The 18,895-nt window shown below is 37.4% G+C and overlaps 1 protein-coding gene across 7 annotated transcripts in view; it reads left to right on the forward strand.

Annotated features, from left to right (window-relative positions):
- XRCC4 (X-ray repair cross complementing 4) overlaps positions 1-18,895 on the forward strand; it is a 433,707-nt gene that overhangs the window by 69,578 nt on the left and 345,234 nt on the right. For all 7 annotated transcript variants that reach the window (XR_008917883.1, XR_008917882.1, XM_007487355.3 and 4 more), the window contains one exon: positions 6,988-7,163. Coding sequence is in view for 5 of the 7 variants with exons in the window: in XM_007487355.3 (XP_007487417.2) it covers positions 6,988-7,163 (176 nt within the window). In the remaining 2 variants the exon portion in view is untranslated. The remainder of the gene's footprint in view (positions 1-6,987; positions 7,164-18,895) is intronic.

Below are 18,895 nucleotides of genomic sequence, written 5' to 3' on the forward strand. Positions count from 1 at the left end.
GTCTTTGAAGTCCAAAGGCTGAGGTGCAGAGTTTGTGGCACATGGGGCATGGGACGCCCGTTGTTACGGGAGGTGTGGTTGTGGCCTGGTGTCGGCGTTCACGCGCAGTGTCAAGACGTTGACGTCGTTCATCTTCAAAGGTGGTGGTGTGTAAAGATTAAAATTTAGGAATATGGTGAGACTGAGGCAGGTAGAAATTAGTTTCTCTCTGCAAGGAGTATTATATTTTTTTAGAGGTTTATTAAAGGTTAAAGATTAAAGAAAATACAAAATTAAAAAAAATAACACATGCCTAGGTCAGAGGCCTAGGCCAGATAACCTCATATCACAGAAGAGATGCATCTGCTCCAAAACGGAAGTCCAAAAGAGAGGACCCAAAAACCTTTGCCACCAGCTTAAATCCTTCCTCAATCTCGGCCTACCTCAGAATTCCCGTGAGATTACAAAGCATTTTGGGGAAGTGGAGCAAAGGCTTGTGGGGATTGTAGTCCTGTATTCGAGTCTATTTTTTACAGGTGGCATGGTTAATGTGGGTTCGCCAGCTGCTTCTGTCAGAGGCAGAGAGTTCTAGTTGCTTTGGTGTCATGCCAGCCCACTTCAAGTTTGACTTTAGCTGATCCTGGAATCTTTTCTTTGGCCGACCTTGTTTCCTGAGTCCAGCTGACAGTTTACCATAGAATACCTGTCTTGGTATTCTCTGTGGGTCCATGCGGATGACATGTCCAGACCATCGTAGCTGGGTTTTGAGGACCATGACTTCGATGCTGGTGGAGTTGGCTCTGTTGAGGACTTCCTGGTTGGTGATTCAGTCCTGCTATCGGATCCTCATGATTGACCAGAGAGAGCGTTGGTGAAATTGCTCCAGCTGTTTCATGTGCTTCCGGTACAATGTCCATGTCTCACAACCGTACAGGAGCGAGCTGAGGACCACTGCGTTATGCACTTTGAGCTTCGTCTCAGTGCTTACACCACTGTGTTGGAGGACTTTGGAGCCCAGCCACCCAAGTGCCTGACTGGCCCTGTGGATCCTGGCATTAATCTCCTGGTCGAGGAACCCTTTGTTGGCGATGGTGCTGCCCAGGTACTTGAAAGTGTTGATGTTGGAAAGCTGCGTGCCATCGATTGTAATGCACAGCTGGTTAGTTGGCCTCCCTGGTGCAGGTTGGAACAGCACCTCTGTTTTGCTGAGGCTGATAGTCAGGCCAAACAGTTTTATTGCTGTAGAGAACCTGTCCACAATGATTTGGAGATGATTTTCTTGGTGGGCCATGAGAGCACAGTCATCTGCGAAGAGAGCTTCCAGGATGAGTCTCTCTGTTGTCTTTGTTTTTGCAGTCAGGCAGCGAAGGTCGAATAGTGAGCCATCCAGTCAGTATTTGATGTAGACGCCCAGGTCTAGATCCATCACAACATGTTGTAATACTTGGGTGAAGTAAAGGTTGAATAGTACCGGAGCGAGGACACAGCCTTGTTTCACGCCATTGGAGATGTTGAAGCGATCAGAAGTCTCTCCACCAGATAGGACTTCCCCTGTCATGTCGACATGAAAGAGCTGGATCAGTTTGACGAATTTTGCTGGGCAACCGAGCTTGCTAAGGATCACCCACAACATGTCCCTGTTCACTGTGTCGAATGCCTTCTTCAGGTCTATGAAGGCAATGTAGAGACTCGGGTTCTGCTCAAGGCATTTTTCTTGCATTTGCCTCACCGTAAAGACCGTGTTGATGGTGCTATAATCTGGTTGGAAGCCACATTGTGATTCAGGCAGGTTCAGCTATGAAACAGATGACAGGAGTCTGTTGAGTATAACACGGGTGAGGATCTTTCCAGCAGTGGAGAGTAGTGAGATGCCTCTGTAGTTGTCACACGCTGCTCGTGAGCCTTTGTTCTTGTATAGGGCTACGATGGAAGCATCTCTGAGTTCTGGGGGCATGTCTTCCTCTTCCCATATGCTGGTCAGCACTATGTGGAATGCCTGGAGCACCTTTCCATTCAAGGCCTTGTACACCTCGGTTGGGATCCCGTCTTTACTGGGTGCCTTGCCTGCACTCATTTGTTTAATGGCTTTTTGGACTTCCTCTATTGAAGGAGGGATGTCAAGTTGTTCAATGGAGCGGTTTTGGGGGATCTGGTCAAGGGCGCTTTGGTTGACTGAAGAGGGTCGGTTGAGAAGCTGACTGAAGTGTTCTTTCCACCTGTTGCTGATGCCTTTTTTAATCTTTCATGAGAGTGTCACCATCAGAGGATAGCAAGGGAGTGGTGGGTTTTAATGGCCCATAGATAGTCTTGAGGGCACTGAAAAATTGTTTGTAATTTTTTGTATCAGTAAAGAGCTGGATTTTTTCTGCCTTTTTTTCCCACCATCGGTCTTATATCTTCCTGATCTCACACTGTGCCATGGCTTGGAGAGACTTGAATCTGTCCTTTTTAGGACCAGAGTTTGGGTTATTTTGCCACTCCATAAAGGCTTTGTTCTTTTTGCTCAATAGGTCTTCAATAGCCGTGTTTTTCTCGTCGAACCAGTCCTGGTGGTTGTGTTGTTTGGGGCCTAGGACTGCCTTTGATGTTTCCTTCACTGGTTCCGGTTTCTCAGTTGAGCTTCCAGTGAGTGGTCCCTTAGCAGACAGCTTGTCTTCCAGGCAGGACTGGAACGTTTGCAAATAAGATGGATCTCTAAGACGACTCACATTGTAAAATACACGAACTGTCTGGGCGCATTTTGGTTGGCGAGGCTCAATGCGCATTTGAAGAGTCGCTCTAACCAATCGGTGGTCTGTCCAGCATTCAGCTCCTCTCATGGCTCTGGTGATCTTTACATCCTGGATGTCTCGCTGGCGTACAATGATGTAGTCAATGAGATGCCACTGTTTTGATTGTGGGTGCATCCGCATTGTTTTATATTTGTTCGCCATTCTGAATACAGTGTTCATGATGGTGAGTTCGAACTCTGAGCATTTGCTGAGTAGCAGTAGGCCGTTGTTGTTCATTTTGCCCACGCCGTGTTTGCCAAGCACTCCTATCCATCTTTAATGGTCCTGGCCAACGCGGGCGTTGAAGTCTCCCAGTAATATCACCTTGTCATTTGTGGGCACTGAGTGCAGGAAGGCACTCAGGTCAGAGTAGAACTGCTCGATGGTCTCCTCTGGCTGGTCAGTGTAGGGGCATATGAGCTGATGATTGTGGCATACCAGTCTTTGCTGAGAGGCAAACGGATCTTCATGAGCCTCTCGCTGATGCCCACAGGCAAGTCTGGCAGCTGTTTGAGCAAACTGGTCTTGATAGCCAAGCCAACACTGTGGATTCTGTCTTCATTTGTCGCTTTACCTTTCCAGAAGAAGGTGTATCCAGTGGTGCGTTTGCTGAGTGATCCCTCTTCTGGTAGGCGCGTTTCACTTAAGGCTGCAATGTCGATGTTATATCATGCCAGTTCTTTACTGATTAGAGCTGTTCTTCTCTCAGGTCTTGGGGTATTCTTTCTGTCAAGTAATGTTCTGATCTTCCATGCTCCTAGTAGGAGTTTCTTTGTATTTTTTTCTTTGATTTCGACCACTTAAAGGGATGACCCGCCAGCCGCGGTGTGCTGACAGGGTGTTTGTAGGGATGGCAATGTTTGGGACACCTTTTCTAGTCCCCTCCCTTGATAAGGGTGAGCAGTGCTGTCCTAGAGAGGGCTGCTCAGTCGCCCAGGATGCTGCCGAACATCCCTGCTGCCCACAGGGCCGAGCGACCACTGGTCTGTGGGCCGCCTACGTGCAGGATCGTGACTAAACTGCCAGTGGTCACCTCCACCTGTTGTGTCACCACTCCCCCATCGCCGCAGGTCTTGAAGAGGGTGGACGGGGTTAGGATAGATGAGTGTGCACAAAGATACTTGTGCATGAAGGAGATTTAAATGGAAAATCCAATGCACAGAGACAGTCCCACTCTCTCGGCATTGGAAGCCTGGGTCCAGTGGTACGAAAAGTTGTTACACCTGGAGACTTCCTCAGCTGCATTGGATGGCTGTGTTGTCTTTGTGCTCCAAAGCACCCTAAGCATTCCACAGTGCTTTGCTGCCTCGACATCTCAGCCGTTGAACCTTCTCATTGGTTTCTTCCGCCTGTTCCGCCGAAACAGTCTTCACATGCTGGGTAAGCAAAGCCCTGGTTCACCAGGGGTCTATGACGACCCAATGGCTACCCTCACACGGTTTAGCCAGCCTGTCGAAGCCGTTGCCCGGGGTATGGCTGCTGCTGCATGCTAGCAGCTACTGGGAGCCACAAGTGAGAGCTGGGTGTCAGGTGAGGGTCAGAGGCTGGAGAGCTGCCCTAAGAGGGCACGACAAGCCCTCCATACCAGTGATACTACCCCTCCCTGAACACCCCATACACTCCTCTCCCAGAGCCAACAAGCAATTCCACTGAGTTGTACAAATGTTGTCACTTGATACTGATTTCCAAATTATTAATTTTTGCTATAGAGTGATCTTTTATAGCCTAAACCCCAAATCACATACCCATATATACAGGTGATAAGGTATGTCATATATTTTTCTTTTGCATTTCTTATCCCATAGTTCTTTCTCTTATTGTGGTTAGCATTCTTTCCCATGGGTCCTTCAGGAGTGTCTTGGCTTTTTGCATTGCTAATAGTAGCATTCAAAAACTTACATTGAATTGTTCCACAATGTTTTAATTTCTGTGTATAATGTTCTCCTGGTTATTCTCATTTCACTCTTCATCAGTTCATTGAGGTTCTCCCAGTTCATATAGAAATCCTCCAGATCATCATTCGTTATAGTACAATAATATTCCATCACCATCATATACCACAATTTGTTCAGCCATTTATCAACTCAATTGAGGGACAACCACTCATTTTACAATTTTTTGCCACCACAAAGAAGTTGTGTGGGTATGAATATTTTCATACAAGTATTTTTCCTTATCATCTCTTTGGTGTACAAACCTAGTAGTGGTATTGCTGCATCAAAGGGTATACATTGGGCATAATTACAAATTGCCTTTCAGAATAATGGTTGGATCAATTCACAACTCCACCAGCAATGCGTTAGTGTCTCAATTTTGCCACATCCCCTTCAACATTTATTATATTCCTTTACTTTCATATTGACCAATTTGCTAAGTGTGAGGTCTTACCTCAGAGTTGTTTTGATTTGCATTTCTTCTCCAATTAGGAGGGATTTAGAATACTTTTTCATGTGCTTATTAATAGTTTTGATTTCTTCATCTGAAAACTGCCTATTCATATCCTTTGACCATTTGTCAATTGGGGAATGGCTTGATTTCTTGTACATTTAACTTAACTCATACATTTGAGAAATTGGACCTTTTTCAGAGGGTTTTTTTTTTAATTCTTTCCCAATTTGTTTCTCCCCTTCTACTTTTGGTTGCATTGGTTTTATTTGTACAGAAACTTTTTAATTTAATGTAATCAAAATTATTCATTTTATATTTTGTAATGCTCTATCTCCTGCTTGGTCTTAAATCCCTTCCTTTCCCACATATCTTACAGTTTTACCATTCTACATTCACCTAATTTGTTCATTATTTTCCTCTTTTTATTTAAGTAATTTCCCCATTCTGAATTAATCCTGGTATATGGTATAAGATGTTGATCTAAACCTAATTTCTCCCATACTGTTTTCCAATTCTCCTAGCAGTTTTTGTCAGATATTGGGTTCTTGTCCCCAAAACTGGGATCTTTGCGTTCATCAAATGCTATCTTGCTATGGTCATTGTAATATTTATAGGGAAAATGGGTGGGATTGAAGAACAGGGGATATGGAAGGTTTTGTAATAGGGAATGGAGGAGTTGAAGGGAAAGAGGGAATATGGCTGCTGGTGAGGTAAAAAGAGAGAAATGCCCCCTGCCGAGAGGCTATTTTGAAAAATGGGGTTCCCGAGAAATGGGCCACTTATGATAGCCTGAGGCGATGTCTTCTCTATAGATGGATGTTGCAGATACCCCAGAGCAGGTAAGCACAGACCCTCCTGAGGGACAAGCCTTCCCCCAGACTTAGTTGCCCTGTAGGGGTCCAATAAGAACTGTTTATAGTTGAATGGCTGTCCTGAGGTTCAGCTCCCTCTATGTCCTCTGAAAATGATAGTCCTCTTATCTGACTGTAATATTCAAATAAAGATAAATTTTAATAACAAATTTGGATTGGAGAGGTATCAGGGAAGAGGGAATAGGGATTTTTTTCATCTCTCTCAGCTTTTGAGCTGAGGCCAGGCCTCACAGGTTGAAGGGTTCCTCTTATTCCTGCCAATGCTATATCTGTGCTAGCTTTCTTAATTTCAAAGTCTTAGCAGTAGACAGCAAGATAGAGAAAAGTTCTGACATTCAGAGCTGATTAGTCCTGTCTCTTTGGGCTGATAACCCTAAAGACCTAACAGTCCAAATTGCTTCCCTGAAGTCCTTTTGTCCAATGAACATGATCACAGGGATCCAAGTAGAACACCCAGTTGGGAAAATCAGGAATAGAGCCACTTCTATCCAGATACAGGGAGAAAAGCTTCTTCCAGTTCCAGGGCCCGGTAGGAAGTCCTTGTCATAAGACTAACTGCCACTTCCAATTGCCCCTTCCCCCACCAACTGTCTTGTCAATGTCTTCACTCTAACATTCCACCTGCTGTTTGTTCAAACTCAATGACAGAAAGTTCAGAACTTGACAAAGTTTTCCTTTACACATCATTTACTCCTAGTCTCTTCCATTGATCCATCCTTCTATCTCTAAGCCAGTACCTTATTGTTTTGATGATCACTACTTTATAGTATAGTTTGAGATCTGATAATGCTAGGCCTCCATCCTTCACATTTTTTGTAAAATAGTTTTTAAATGGTTGTTGAGATTGATTTTCTTACTTCACATTTAAATATGTTAGTTCTGGTAGCAAAAAGTAGATTACAACTGATAAGTATATATATTTTTATAGTTAGATTTTTGTTTTAAGACTTTAAAAAATCACTAATATTTTCTCATAGTGACTACATCTGAGATTTCCAGAGAAGCTGATGACATGGCAATGGAAAGAGACAAGTATGTTGATGAACTGAAAAAAGCATTGGTTCTGGGAACAGAACCAGCTAATGTGTACAAATTTGATTTTTCTAAAGAGAACTGCAATTTCTCCTATTCAAGAAACCTGAAAAATGTTTCTGTAAGTAAAATTTTCATAATATTTCTTATAAGATGTCAAAACTTTCAACAAGTATTAATTATGTTGACTATAGAAAGCAAATAGCACATTGTGATTAGAATATATGGCTTATAAACACGAATTTTTGAGTGTAGGTACAATTAAAATATTGCATTAAAAAGCTTCTAGTCAAAGATCTGTGAAAGATTTTTCAGGAATAAGTTTCATCAGCATTTAATAATATCAATTTTTAGAGATATTTGTGTTATGGAGTAGCTCTGTCAAAGTTAGTTTGAAAGTTGTATACATTTGGACAGAGTAGTGTCAGAACGTGCTTGGAGAAGTGTTGTTGAAAGAGCAGAAAAGAATAACTTTAAATGTTAATTTAATATGTTTCCCTGTTTAAATTAAACCACAGCATACCATAAAACAAATCAAGTATATTCCAGCAAAAGTGAGGGCATTTGAAATGAGATTGGAGCGAGGACACATGTGATACCCAGAGGAATCATGCATCACCATTGGCAGGGGTGGTGGGAGGAGGGGAGGAGGAAAAGAAAATTATCTTTGTTTCTAATGAATAATGTTTGAAAATGACCAAATAAAATAATGTTTAAAAGGAAAAAAAAAGTGAGGGCATTTTCTTAACATATATAGTTAGAAAACACTGAAATAAAAACGAAATTAAATAAATTCATGTTAAAAATGTGCAAATGATTTTGCAACCTCCCAGAGACTGGATTGTTTGTCTTTTGTTAATCTCTGGATGCTCATTCATGTATGAGGCCAGTAATGAATGGAATCTAGCTCAAGTTTCATGTATAAATATAAATTATTAGAGATATTTTATATTTGAACTAACTTGAACAAAGATCACACTCCCCTATTTCTATATGAATTAAATGTCCTTACCCTCTTAATTTAGCTAAACAATTTAGTTAGACACATATTTGAATAGTACATATTCATTTTTTTCACTGAGTCTAGACTCAAGGCTTTTCCAAAACTGTGTTGTACCTTTGAGTACCCAGGGTTACCTCTACCTTAAAAAGAAGAATTAGAGTAAGAATTTAATGGAGCATATACATCTGTGTATGTTCAAATGTATGTGTTTAATTTTTAATTCTTTTATATCTACATGACTATATATATGCTCACATTCAAGATAAAAACTTTGTGTCAAAGGAAAGCATTCACACCTACTTATTAACAAGTGTTAAAAAATAGCCACATACATATACCAGATTGATTTATCAGTAGTATTTTCTATATGCATACAGACAACATTGGAAAGTAACAGTGTCACAGCATCATAGAATTTGAGAACTGGAAGGGACCTCAGCTGTTTTAGTCTAACCCATATCCAATATCTGACAATGCTGTCTCTACTTGAAGACCTCCAGTGAAAGAGGAACCTGCTACTTCTCTTGGAAGCCCATTCTGGATCTGGAGAGCTCCAGTGGTTAGGGAATTTGTCCTGATTTCAAGGCCAGTTTTACCCTTTGCAACTTCTACCCATTCCTTCTAAATCTTTCTTTTGGGAACAAACTGAACAAGTCTAATCTCTTTTTCATATAATAGTCCTTTGAAGACCTGAATGCAGCTATGGTATGGCTTTCAGGTCTCATTTCCTTTAGGCTGCCCCCAGTTCCTTTAAGTAATCTTTTAATACTGTGTATATTGACTCCAAGGCAGAAGAGTGCTAAGGGCTAGACAATGGGGTTTAAGTGACTTGTCCAGGGTCACACAGCTAGGAAGTGTCTGAAGTCACATTTGAACCCAGAACCTCCCTTCTCTGGGCCTGACTCTCAATCCACTTGAGCCACCCAGCTATCCCCTTAAGTAATCTTTTTAATGACCGACTCTTAGCCTTTCATTGTTTTAGTTCTTCTCTTTTGGACACTCTTTATCAGTATCGTTAAACCAAAGTGGGCAGAATTGTAGGCAGTATAAGCAGGGGCTATATAAGCCCCTTATTCCTAGAACTATGCCTTCCTTAATGATGTCCAAGACTATATTAATTTTTTTGACTGCCACATCACATGACTGACTCATACTGAGTTCACAGACTATTTCTTTCAGATAATTTTATGTAATCATGTTTTCTTTATCCTACACTTGTGAACTTGATTATTTTAACCTACCTATAAGCTTTTATATTTGTCCTTATTGATTTCATTAATTTCAATTCAAGTGTTCAAGCCTGTCAGTGTTTTCCCCTCCTAGATATGCCATTTATCTTTAATATGTTTTTCCTTTTGAATAGGTAATATGAGTGTTAAGTTTAATCTATTCAAAAGGAAAAACATATTAAAGATAAATGGCATATCTAGGAGGGGAAAACACTGACAGGTTTGAACACTTATTAAAAAAAAAGCCAAGTAAGAAAACTAAATAAACTTACTTTAAAAAGAGTAAGTATAAAACCTATATTATTGCCATGTGTCTGTGGCTTTGGGTGATCTGAATGTAGAGGATTGTTTCTAGATGAAAAAGAACAACTTTGGAAGAAAAGATTGCCCACTATAATGAGTTTTATTTGTCTTCTGCCAGTGCTTTATCATGATTTTCAAGTGTGTGCTGGCATGAGTTGGAAAATTTTTGTTTGGCATTCAGTTTTTGCAAAAAGATAAGAGAATTTATAAGGAAATGCCACTTTTTATTGAAAAGTTTAAGCATTTCCAATATTATAGGTAGTTGAGATTGCAGGAGTAATAAAAATTTCATGAAATTCTTTTCCCAAATATATAGATAGATAGATACTTCTTTCTTCCTTTCTTTTCTCTTTCTTTTCCTTCTTCCTTCACTCCCTTTATCCATCCATGCATCTATTCATCCATCTTCTGTCTATCTTTTTGTTTAGGTGGAAAAAACCAATTCATCTTTGATACTCTTTAGCTTATAGAATAAAGCTGTTGTTTTTCAGTTATTGCAACAGTTTGCCTTTGGTATCTTCTTTATTTATCCTAATATCTTTAGAGTCATCTTCATTTTTAATTAATGATAATAATAGCTGACATTTGTGAAGGTGCTTTAAGACTTGCAAAGGATTTTATATACATTATCTCATTTGAGCCTCTTAACCACTCTATAAAATAGATGCTACTTTTATTCTCATTTTATAGAAGATGATGTTTAGACTTTGTGATATTAAGTGACTTGCCCAGGATTATATAGCTAGTCAATGGGTTTTGAACCCAGGACTTAATGATGCCAGATCTAGCATTCTACCTGGGGTGCCATGCTTTCTGTGATTGCTCATTTTATAGGAGACATTTAAATGTTACATTTAAAGTTATTTTAGTTTAGTAATTTTTTTTCAGTAAATAAAACTGAATTTGAAGATGACATCAAAATGAAAAATAATCATGTTTATTGAGTGTAAGAATATCCATTAAGGATCAGTTGTATAACTTTCATGGAAACATTTATTTCATTGAAACTATTTTAATTACTCTTTAATTGCTAAAAGTGTTATTGAATCTACACATGTGGCTTGGGTATATTCTTAGACAGCGGGGAAAGAACCAAAACATAGACATAGAATGAGGGGATGATGCAAGAACGAATCTTTTAGAAAGGATAGGAGGGAATGGGATCAAGGACATATACTGAAGGCTTAGGTTGGTAAGGCCTAGATGTAGCTAGGTAAACTGTATAGTTCTACTATCACAAATGTATAATACTTAAATTTTACTTGATGCATTTAAATATAATGTTTTTTTTCTTCTTCCCTCATCTTTAATGTAGTTTAAATGGAGTTTTCCTTCTTTTTCACTATTTCTAGTCATATAATTGAAACTTGTTTCCCTCATTCTGTCACTTACCAAATTAGTGTGTTCTGTATATTCTCAATATTGGATAGTTTTTTTTTTTTGTTGACAAAATTATATAGTCATTAAAAGCAAATCCATCTCATATTATTTTTTCCAAACCATGAAGCAGATGCTTAGAATATATCTTTATGCTATGTAAGATAGTTCTTCAATATGAAACTGCTGGACTTTAATGCTTGAATATTTAATATATATCTATATATGTAGAATATATGGATTGTATATACATATCCATATATATATCTACATAGATATATATAAACAAGCACACAAAACTTAATATTTCTTCTGGATTCTGTCTTCTGACTGAACACCGTCACTGTCTATCCACCATGTCTGAAACACTCATCTCATCTCTGTCTGCTGGCCTCTCTGGCTTCATTTAAGACTCATCTGGAGTTCGGGTAGGATACTTTTTGCAAGAATGCAAGATTCCAAAACTTAGCTTAAAAACAAAAAGAGAAATGTATTAATTTAGAGATTAATGTTGAGAATAGCCAGGAGGATAGCAAGATGGGGAGCAGTTGCTTGGGAGGACAGCACGAATGGAAAAGCTGTTCCCCCTGACAACATCAGTTCTAGGGATTTTACACTTTTTACAACAGAGAGTGTTAGTTACTCAGGCGTTTGGTGAGGTGGGGTGATCATCTGACTGGAGTCTGCCTGGAGACATAAAGATTCCTTAGTTTTAGGGAACAAACAGATGTCTGATAGGATTGAGGTGTAGCCTGGAGATGCATCTCTCTGTCCATCTTAAATCTAGAGGATGATCAAAGGAGGACAATCATCTCAGGACCCTAGAGGGGTCATTGGATGTTTTTAGGCTCAGAGTCAGGAGGATGTAAGGGAGCCAGGGAATTTCCCTGATAATAGTTTGCCTGAGTTTCTGTGGGTACAATGCCCATGTCAATCTGAAGTCTAGCCTTTTTGCAAAAAGCCTTTTCAGCCCTTCTTAATAGTAATGACTTCTTTCTGAGATTATTTCCACTTTATCTCATATATCTCTTATTTACACATAGATGTATAAGTGTTTAATGTTATCTCCTTCATTAGACTGTGATAGCTGTTTAGGAGCAGGAACTATTTTTTTCCTTTTTTTGCATTCCTAGTACTTAGCTCAGTGGGTGACACATGGTAGGCACTCAAGAAATGCTTGTTGACTGAGTCCTGGACTGCTATCAACTTAATCAAATTCCATAGTGGACCAGAATTTTGCTGAATTAGTTTCAACGTCCTTTGCTACATTTTAAAACAAAATGGTAGAGTGACTAATTATCACTAAAATTACTCTCTCATGACATAGGACAGTAAAAAATGATCTAAGTAAAATAAAAGAATTGTAGTAAATATGAATATTATTGAATGCCACAAAGCAAAACTAATAAAAACTAAAGAAATCAGTAAGTTAAAAAGATGCTCACATAAAGTAAATGGGAATAATATAAGAAATCTCTTAAAGAAAAGCACCAAAATTTATTTTCAGAAAAGAGAATAATATATAACAAAATTCCAGGTCTGTCTTCAGTGGTAGGTGAGAGGAGTGCAATAATTAAGGGGAGATTGTTGCTAAGGAAGATTATTTTAGTGTGTTTGCTATGGATGGGAGACTATAGGTTTGTTCTTAGGATAAGATGGGTCCTTTAAAAACAAAGCAGTCATTATGGCTAATGGAGGGGAAATCACACTTAACTAAACCAGCTTTATATGCTAATAGATCTAATTCACCAACAAAAAATAAACATATTGAAGAATAAATTGGAAAACAAATCTCCAAAACTTACTGCTATTAAGAAACACACTGCTTGAAGTATTGAAAGTACATATAGAAAATCTCATACAAATTCAAAAAGAAAGGTTATAAGTTACTATACTTTAGCTAAAACTAAACATAAAAGAATTACAATCATGATTTCTATTAAGGTAATAGTAAATATACATATTATTGAGAGGTAGCATGGCATATCAAATAAAGAAGTTATCTCTTTTTATAATACTTTATTTTTTCCCAATTACATGTAAAAACATTTTTTAACATTCACTTTTTCAAAATTGAGTTCTAAATTCTCCCCCTTCTTTCTACTCTTCTTTCACTCCTTCCCATGCCTTCTGTGTACCTGAGATGGTAAGCAATTTGATATAGTTTTATATGCATAATTATGTAAAACATTTTTCCATGTTAGTAATTTTGTGGAAGAGATCCCAAACTAAAAAAAAGGAAAAAAAGAAGAAAGAAAATGAAATATAGTATTTGGTCTGCATTTGAATTCTACCAGTTCTTTCTCTCAAGTTAGATGGCATTTTTCATCATGAGTTTTGGGGATTATTTTGGATTATTGTATTGATGAAAAGAACCAAGTCATTCACAGTAGTTCTTCAGAAAATATTGCTATTACTCAATGTTGTTCTGGTTCTGTTCACTTCACCTTACATCAGTTCATGTAAGTCTCTCCAGGCTTTTCCAGAATCATCCTGTTTGGCATTCCTCATAGAACAATAGTATTCCATTAAGGTCAAATATCATAACTTGTTCAGCCATTTAACTATTTTCCAGCTGATGGATAGCCCTTCCAATTTCTAATTCTTTGCTATCACACACACAAAAAAAGTTATAAATATTTTTGTGCAAATAGGTCCTTTTCCCTTTAAAAAAAAAATCTCTTTGAGATACAGATCTAGTAATGCTGGATCAACGGGTATGTACAATTTTAGACCCCTTTGAGCATAGTTCCTGATTGCCCTCCAGAATGATTGGATAAGATCACAACTCCACCAGTAGTGCACTAATGCCCCAATTTTCCTGCATCTCCTTTCACATTTATCATTTTCCTTTTCTGTCATATGAGCTAATTGGTAGGTGATGTGATATCTCAGTTGTTTTAATTTAATTTGCATTTCTCTAATCATGATTGATTTAGAGCATTTTTTCATAGATGGTTTTGATTTCTTCTTCTGAAAACTGCCTATTCATATCACCAATTCATTAACAATTTGAGAATGACATTTTTTTTTATAAACATGATTTAGTTCTTTACATAGTGAGAAATGAGACCTTTATCAAAGATACTTGTTGTGAATTCTTTTCCCCCCAACTCTCTGCTTTCCTAGAAGTTATCTCTAAGTCAGGAAGACCTAGGTTCATATGCCACCTCTGATATGCTGGTAATATGATTTTGAATAAGTGGCATAAACTCTCAGTTCTCTAGGCAACTCTCTAAAACTATAAGTTGCAAAGAAAATGCTAGCCTATATTTGTAGAGAGAATTTCCTCACCTGTGAGTTTTCTATACTAATGAGATCATAGGTTCTACTCCTATACTATTACTTACTTTTAAGAGAGGTAAAAGACCTTATGTCCTCAGACATCATAGATAATGAATAGTAGGTCAAGAATCTGTGACTTCATTGGTAGAAGAATTGATTATTGCTTTAGTAATATAGCATTGCCTGAGTCTTAGAGAGTTTAGTAAATGTGAGATGTAGGATTTGAATCTATATCCTTCTGATATTAGATATAATCTTCTGTCTACTATGCCATATTGCCTTATAATATTAGAATCCATAAAATATTGTCAATATGAAATGTAGTCTAGCAACCAATTTCCCAAAGGAAATTTTAATTTAAAAAAGAAAGATAATATGATACCCATTCTACAAGACTTTAATTTTCTTTTGTCAGAACTTGACAAGTCTAATAGCAAAGTAAACAAGAAAGAATTTATACATTTGAATGGGAACCATATAGAATGAATGTCTTCAGGCTTCTCCCACATGATACCCCAAAACTGATCATAAGACAAAGCATAAATAATTCCTAAACACAGAAAGACAAATCTTAATCACATCCTTTATGTGCCATCATGTAATGACATTTTTTAATAGCAAAAGAAAAATGAGAGCAATTCTGACAGAGTGGCTAGAGCTCTAGCCTTGAAGTTAAGATTCAAGACCTGCTTCAGAATCATAATGGCTATGTAATTCTGAATCACTTTACCTTTAAGTCCCCCATGTAACTCTATGAATTACGGAACAATTTATTGATCTGGATTGATAATAGTAGTTTCCTTATAAGGATATTGGTAAAATTAAAGGTCTAGATAAAAAAGCAAAGGAAAAATGAATAAAAATTGTAGTGACATAAATTGATGTTGAAAAACAAAAGCCTAAATAATATCCTAAATAATAAGTGAATTAAAGGTCAAGTCATAGAAAGAATTAAAATTACATTTAAAAGAATAACAAGAAGAAAGAATACCAAAATACACAGAATGCAGTTAAGGTAAACCTTATGGAAAATTTATGTCAGTGTATACTCTTATGAACAAAAGAGGTTACTTCAAAAAAGAAATAGAAATAAGTAATTTTAAAACAATCTTTTAAAACAATCAGAAAAGACATTAAAATTAATGTTTGACAAACAGAACGTTAAATAGAAAACAATTGGGCTAGAAACAAAAGCTGTTATTTTTAAATTACTAAAAAAGTTAACTGATTTGGTTTTTTAAGAGAAAAAACATTAGTAATCAAAAATAGAAAAGGAAAATTCACAGAACTGAAGTTGAAATAAAGGAAAATATATGGTGTATTATCTGGCAACCACATTGTAAACTTAAATGATCATGTAATGAAAATTAAATAAACAGAAAATAGATAGCCCAAATAACTTTTTCTCATACAAGAAAAGTGAAAAAATTATTATAAGTGAATTCTGAGCAAAACAAAATAACAAAATCCTAACCCAGACAGATTTAATACTGACTTCTTTCAAATAAAAAAAAAAAAAACAACCAAATATTCCCTCTTAATTCCAGCTGTTTTCTCACTCTTCATAATCTTCAGAAACTCATCATTCCCAAAGATGAAATCAGCTCTGAAATTCTTACTTCCTCAGATCATTTCCTACCCTGGCTGTAGGACTCATCATGTCCCCATGCCAGGTAAACCCCAACCCATACTGTATTTTTAACTTCTTTTCACATATTGTTCTCCCTATTAGACTGTGAGTGACTGAGAAGCAGGTTATAAAAATTGTTCCTAAAATTAGAGAAGGAAGACCTATACTAAATCAGTATCAAAGGAACACTGAAATACAAGATTGACCTTGAATGTTGTTGAATCTCAGTATTTAGGCGATAAAAGTATTTTTGATAGATTAATCCAAGTCTGGTATAAGGAAACAATTGAAGTAGGAAGAAACTGGAAGTAACAAGACTAGAGAGGAGAGTACTACAGTACTACAAATGTGGTATGATACAACACTAGATTAAGGTGGCAGTACTGGGAATAGGAAATAAGGAATGGAAACAAGAGAAATTGTTCATTTATTCTTTAAGTATTGACCATTTAGAGCAGTGATGGTGGACCTTTTAGAAACCAAGTGCCCAAACTACAGCCCTTACTTTGCATATGAGCCCCCAGCCTTACCCTAGACAGGGGAGGGAGGAAGCACTTCCACTGGATGCTGGGCAGAGGGGGTAAGGCCTATGAGAAATATCCTCAGACCCATGCAGAGGGGGGAGAGGAGCAGCTCCCTCCTACACATGTGCCATAGGTTCGCCAACAAAATTCTCAAGGATTCTGAGTAACTACAAGTTACTGAAATTTGTTGGCAACCCGAGTTCCCTTGTTTTCTGAGTCCTTATCAAATTCCTTCCAATTGTATTGGCTAAAGGAACCTACTCAGTTGTTTACTGTCTGTTGGAGGTCATCTCAGGTGTGATCTGTTGGTTCTGGCACCTGGAATTCCTTCAAAGAATTTCAAGGCTCATTGAGATGTTATTTTCATCTCTCATACTGTACTATAATCTTTTCTTTATAATAAGAGAGTACTTTCTTTAGTTTACACATTTATGTAATATTTTTTCATTCAATGATTTTCTGTGACATGATTCTTTGGCACTATCAGTCAGAATTTAAAGTAAATTTGCTTTTGATGCCATATGCAACAATAGTAATATTCATCAAAATAGTAATATTCATAATGATAGGGTACTATTTGATATTATCAGTTTTAGTAAGGTTATTCATGGATATAGTGATAAGGACTTGATCTTTTATTTCACTGGTCTAGGAAACTCCTAGACTAGGAAACACCCTCTTGCTAATGTAGGTTGTTACCTTCTTTGTAACTTAACACTTTAGTGTATTGCCCATAGGGTTGAAAGGATAAGGGATTTGTTCCCAGGATCATACATCCTATATAGTGTCAGAGGCTCTACTTGATTTGGGTCTTCCTTCAGAGCTAACTCTTTATTCACCACACCACCATACCTCATTTGTGAACTTTTATAAATTTCCAGAAAAGTTCATTTAAATGTTGTTGTTGTGTCCCAACACTTTATGACTCCATGTGGGGCTTCCTTGACAGATACTGGAGTAGTTTAACGTTTTCTTCTCTACCTTATTTTACAGATCAGGAATTGAGGCAAACAGGGTTAAGTGACTTGCCCACAGAACTCAGGAAGATGAGTCTGACTTCAGGCCTAGCACTCTATCCACTGTGTTAGCTGCCCCTAATAAGGTGGGTAGTTGCTAGAATTAGGCAGCCATATGGGTGAAGGTTCTTCTCATGTTGTATGAGCATCATTTAAAGAAATATAGATCATTAGCCTGGAGAAGAAAAGACGTGGAGATACCTGTCTTCAATTAGTCAATCAGCAAGCATTTATTAAGGATCAGTGCTAGTTGCTATGCTGGAGATAGAGACAAATATTTCAAGGATTCTCAAATAGAAGAGAGGAAAAATTTGTTATTTGTAGTCTTATAGGGTAGACCTATGAGCATCTGTGTAGTAACTGCAAAAACACAAATTTAGGCATGTTGTAAAGTACTTTCAGACAAAAGTATTCAAAAGTGGAATGAGCTGCCTTGTGAGGTAGTAGCTTCTTCTTCCTTGGAGGTCTTTCAGCACAGACTAAATATTAGATATATTATTCGGAGGATTATATTCAAGTATGGGTTAATTTAGTTAGCGCCTTATGTCCCTTTCAACACTGAGATTATATAATTACATGATAGTGTTTGTGCTTATTTCTTGAGTGGTTGTAGAGCATATTGAGGAAGCCCTGTAGTTTCTATTTCTTTATACAATCAGCACAATGTCATCCACATAGATAAAAATAAAAAGGGAGTGTATGTATGTACATATGTATGTATCTTTCCAGGAATATACTTATTGCATAAATCAAGGTAAGATCCACAACTAATTGTTTTTGAATTTTCTCTTTCTGTGCAATCTAATGTTTTTTTCATGTTTTAGCATCAATACCAACCTGTAATTTGAACCATTCCATAATGACCAGATGATACTGTTGGAATATTTTGGTTCAGAATATATTAGCCTCTTTTCCTCATTTCAGTTGTGTACTGTTTATAAATGTCTAATTATTATATATATTTATACCTAAGTAGCAATGCAATATTTGCAAAAAGTACAAAAGTCCATGGAAAGTAAGAAACAGTTATGGATAATGTTTTATGAGGGTGAAGTTAGAGGAGAGACACTTAGGCTGAATCTCAGGAAAAAATTTCTAAGGGTGAGATTTGTGAATTTGAAACAATCTGCCAAGGGGACTTTCCTTGAGCCATTTCAAATTGGTTTGGAAAAGGCAGAGGAATTATGTAGTAAGCATCAGTCATACATTGGCAAAACAAATGCTTGCATGACCTAATAGGTATTCTTCACTGCTTGTGTTTTCTTTACTAGGAAAGCTCTTGTTTAGCTACCTGGCTCTAAGAAATTCTCCAAGAGACAGATTAGGTATCTGGCTCTAAGTTATTAAAATATATATACACACATAATTATAAACCCATGATTGAGAGCCCCGACCCTATGGCCTTACTTCAACTGATTTCAGTATTGAGACTGTTTCCAAATATATATCTGCACAATCTCTATCTATCCTTAATTACCTGATTAAA

The sequence above is a fragment of the Monodelphis domestica genome, chromosome 3 (assembly GCF_027887165.1).
Source record: "Monodelphis domestica isolate mMonDom1 chromosome 3, mMonDom1.pri, whole genome shotgun sequence".
NCBI classification, from domain to species: Eukaryota; Metazoa; Chordata; class Mammalia; order Didelphimorphia; family Didelphidae; genus Monodelphis; species Monodelphis domestica.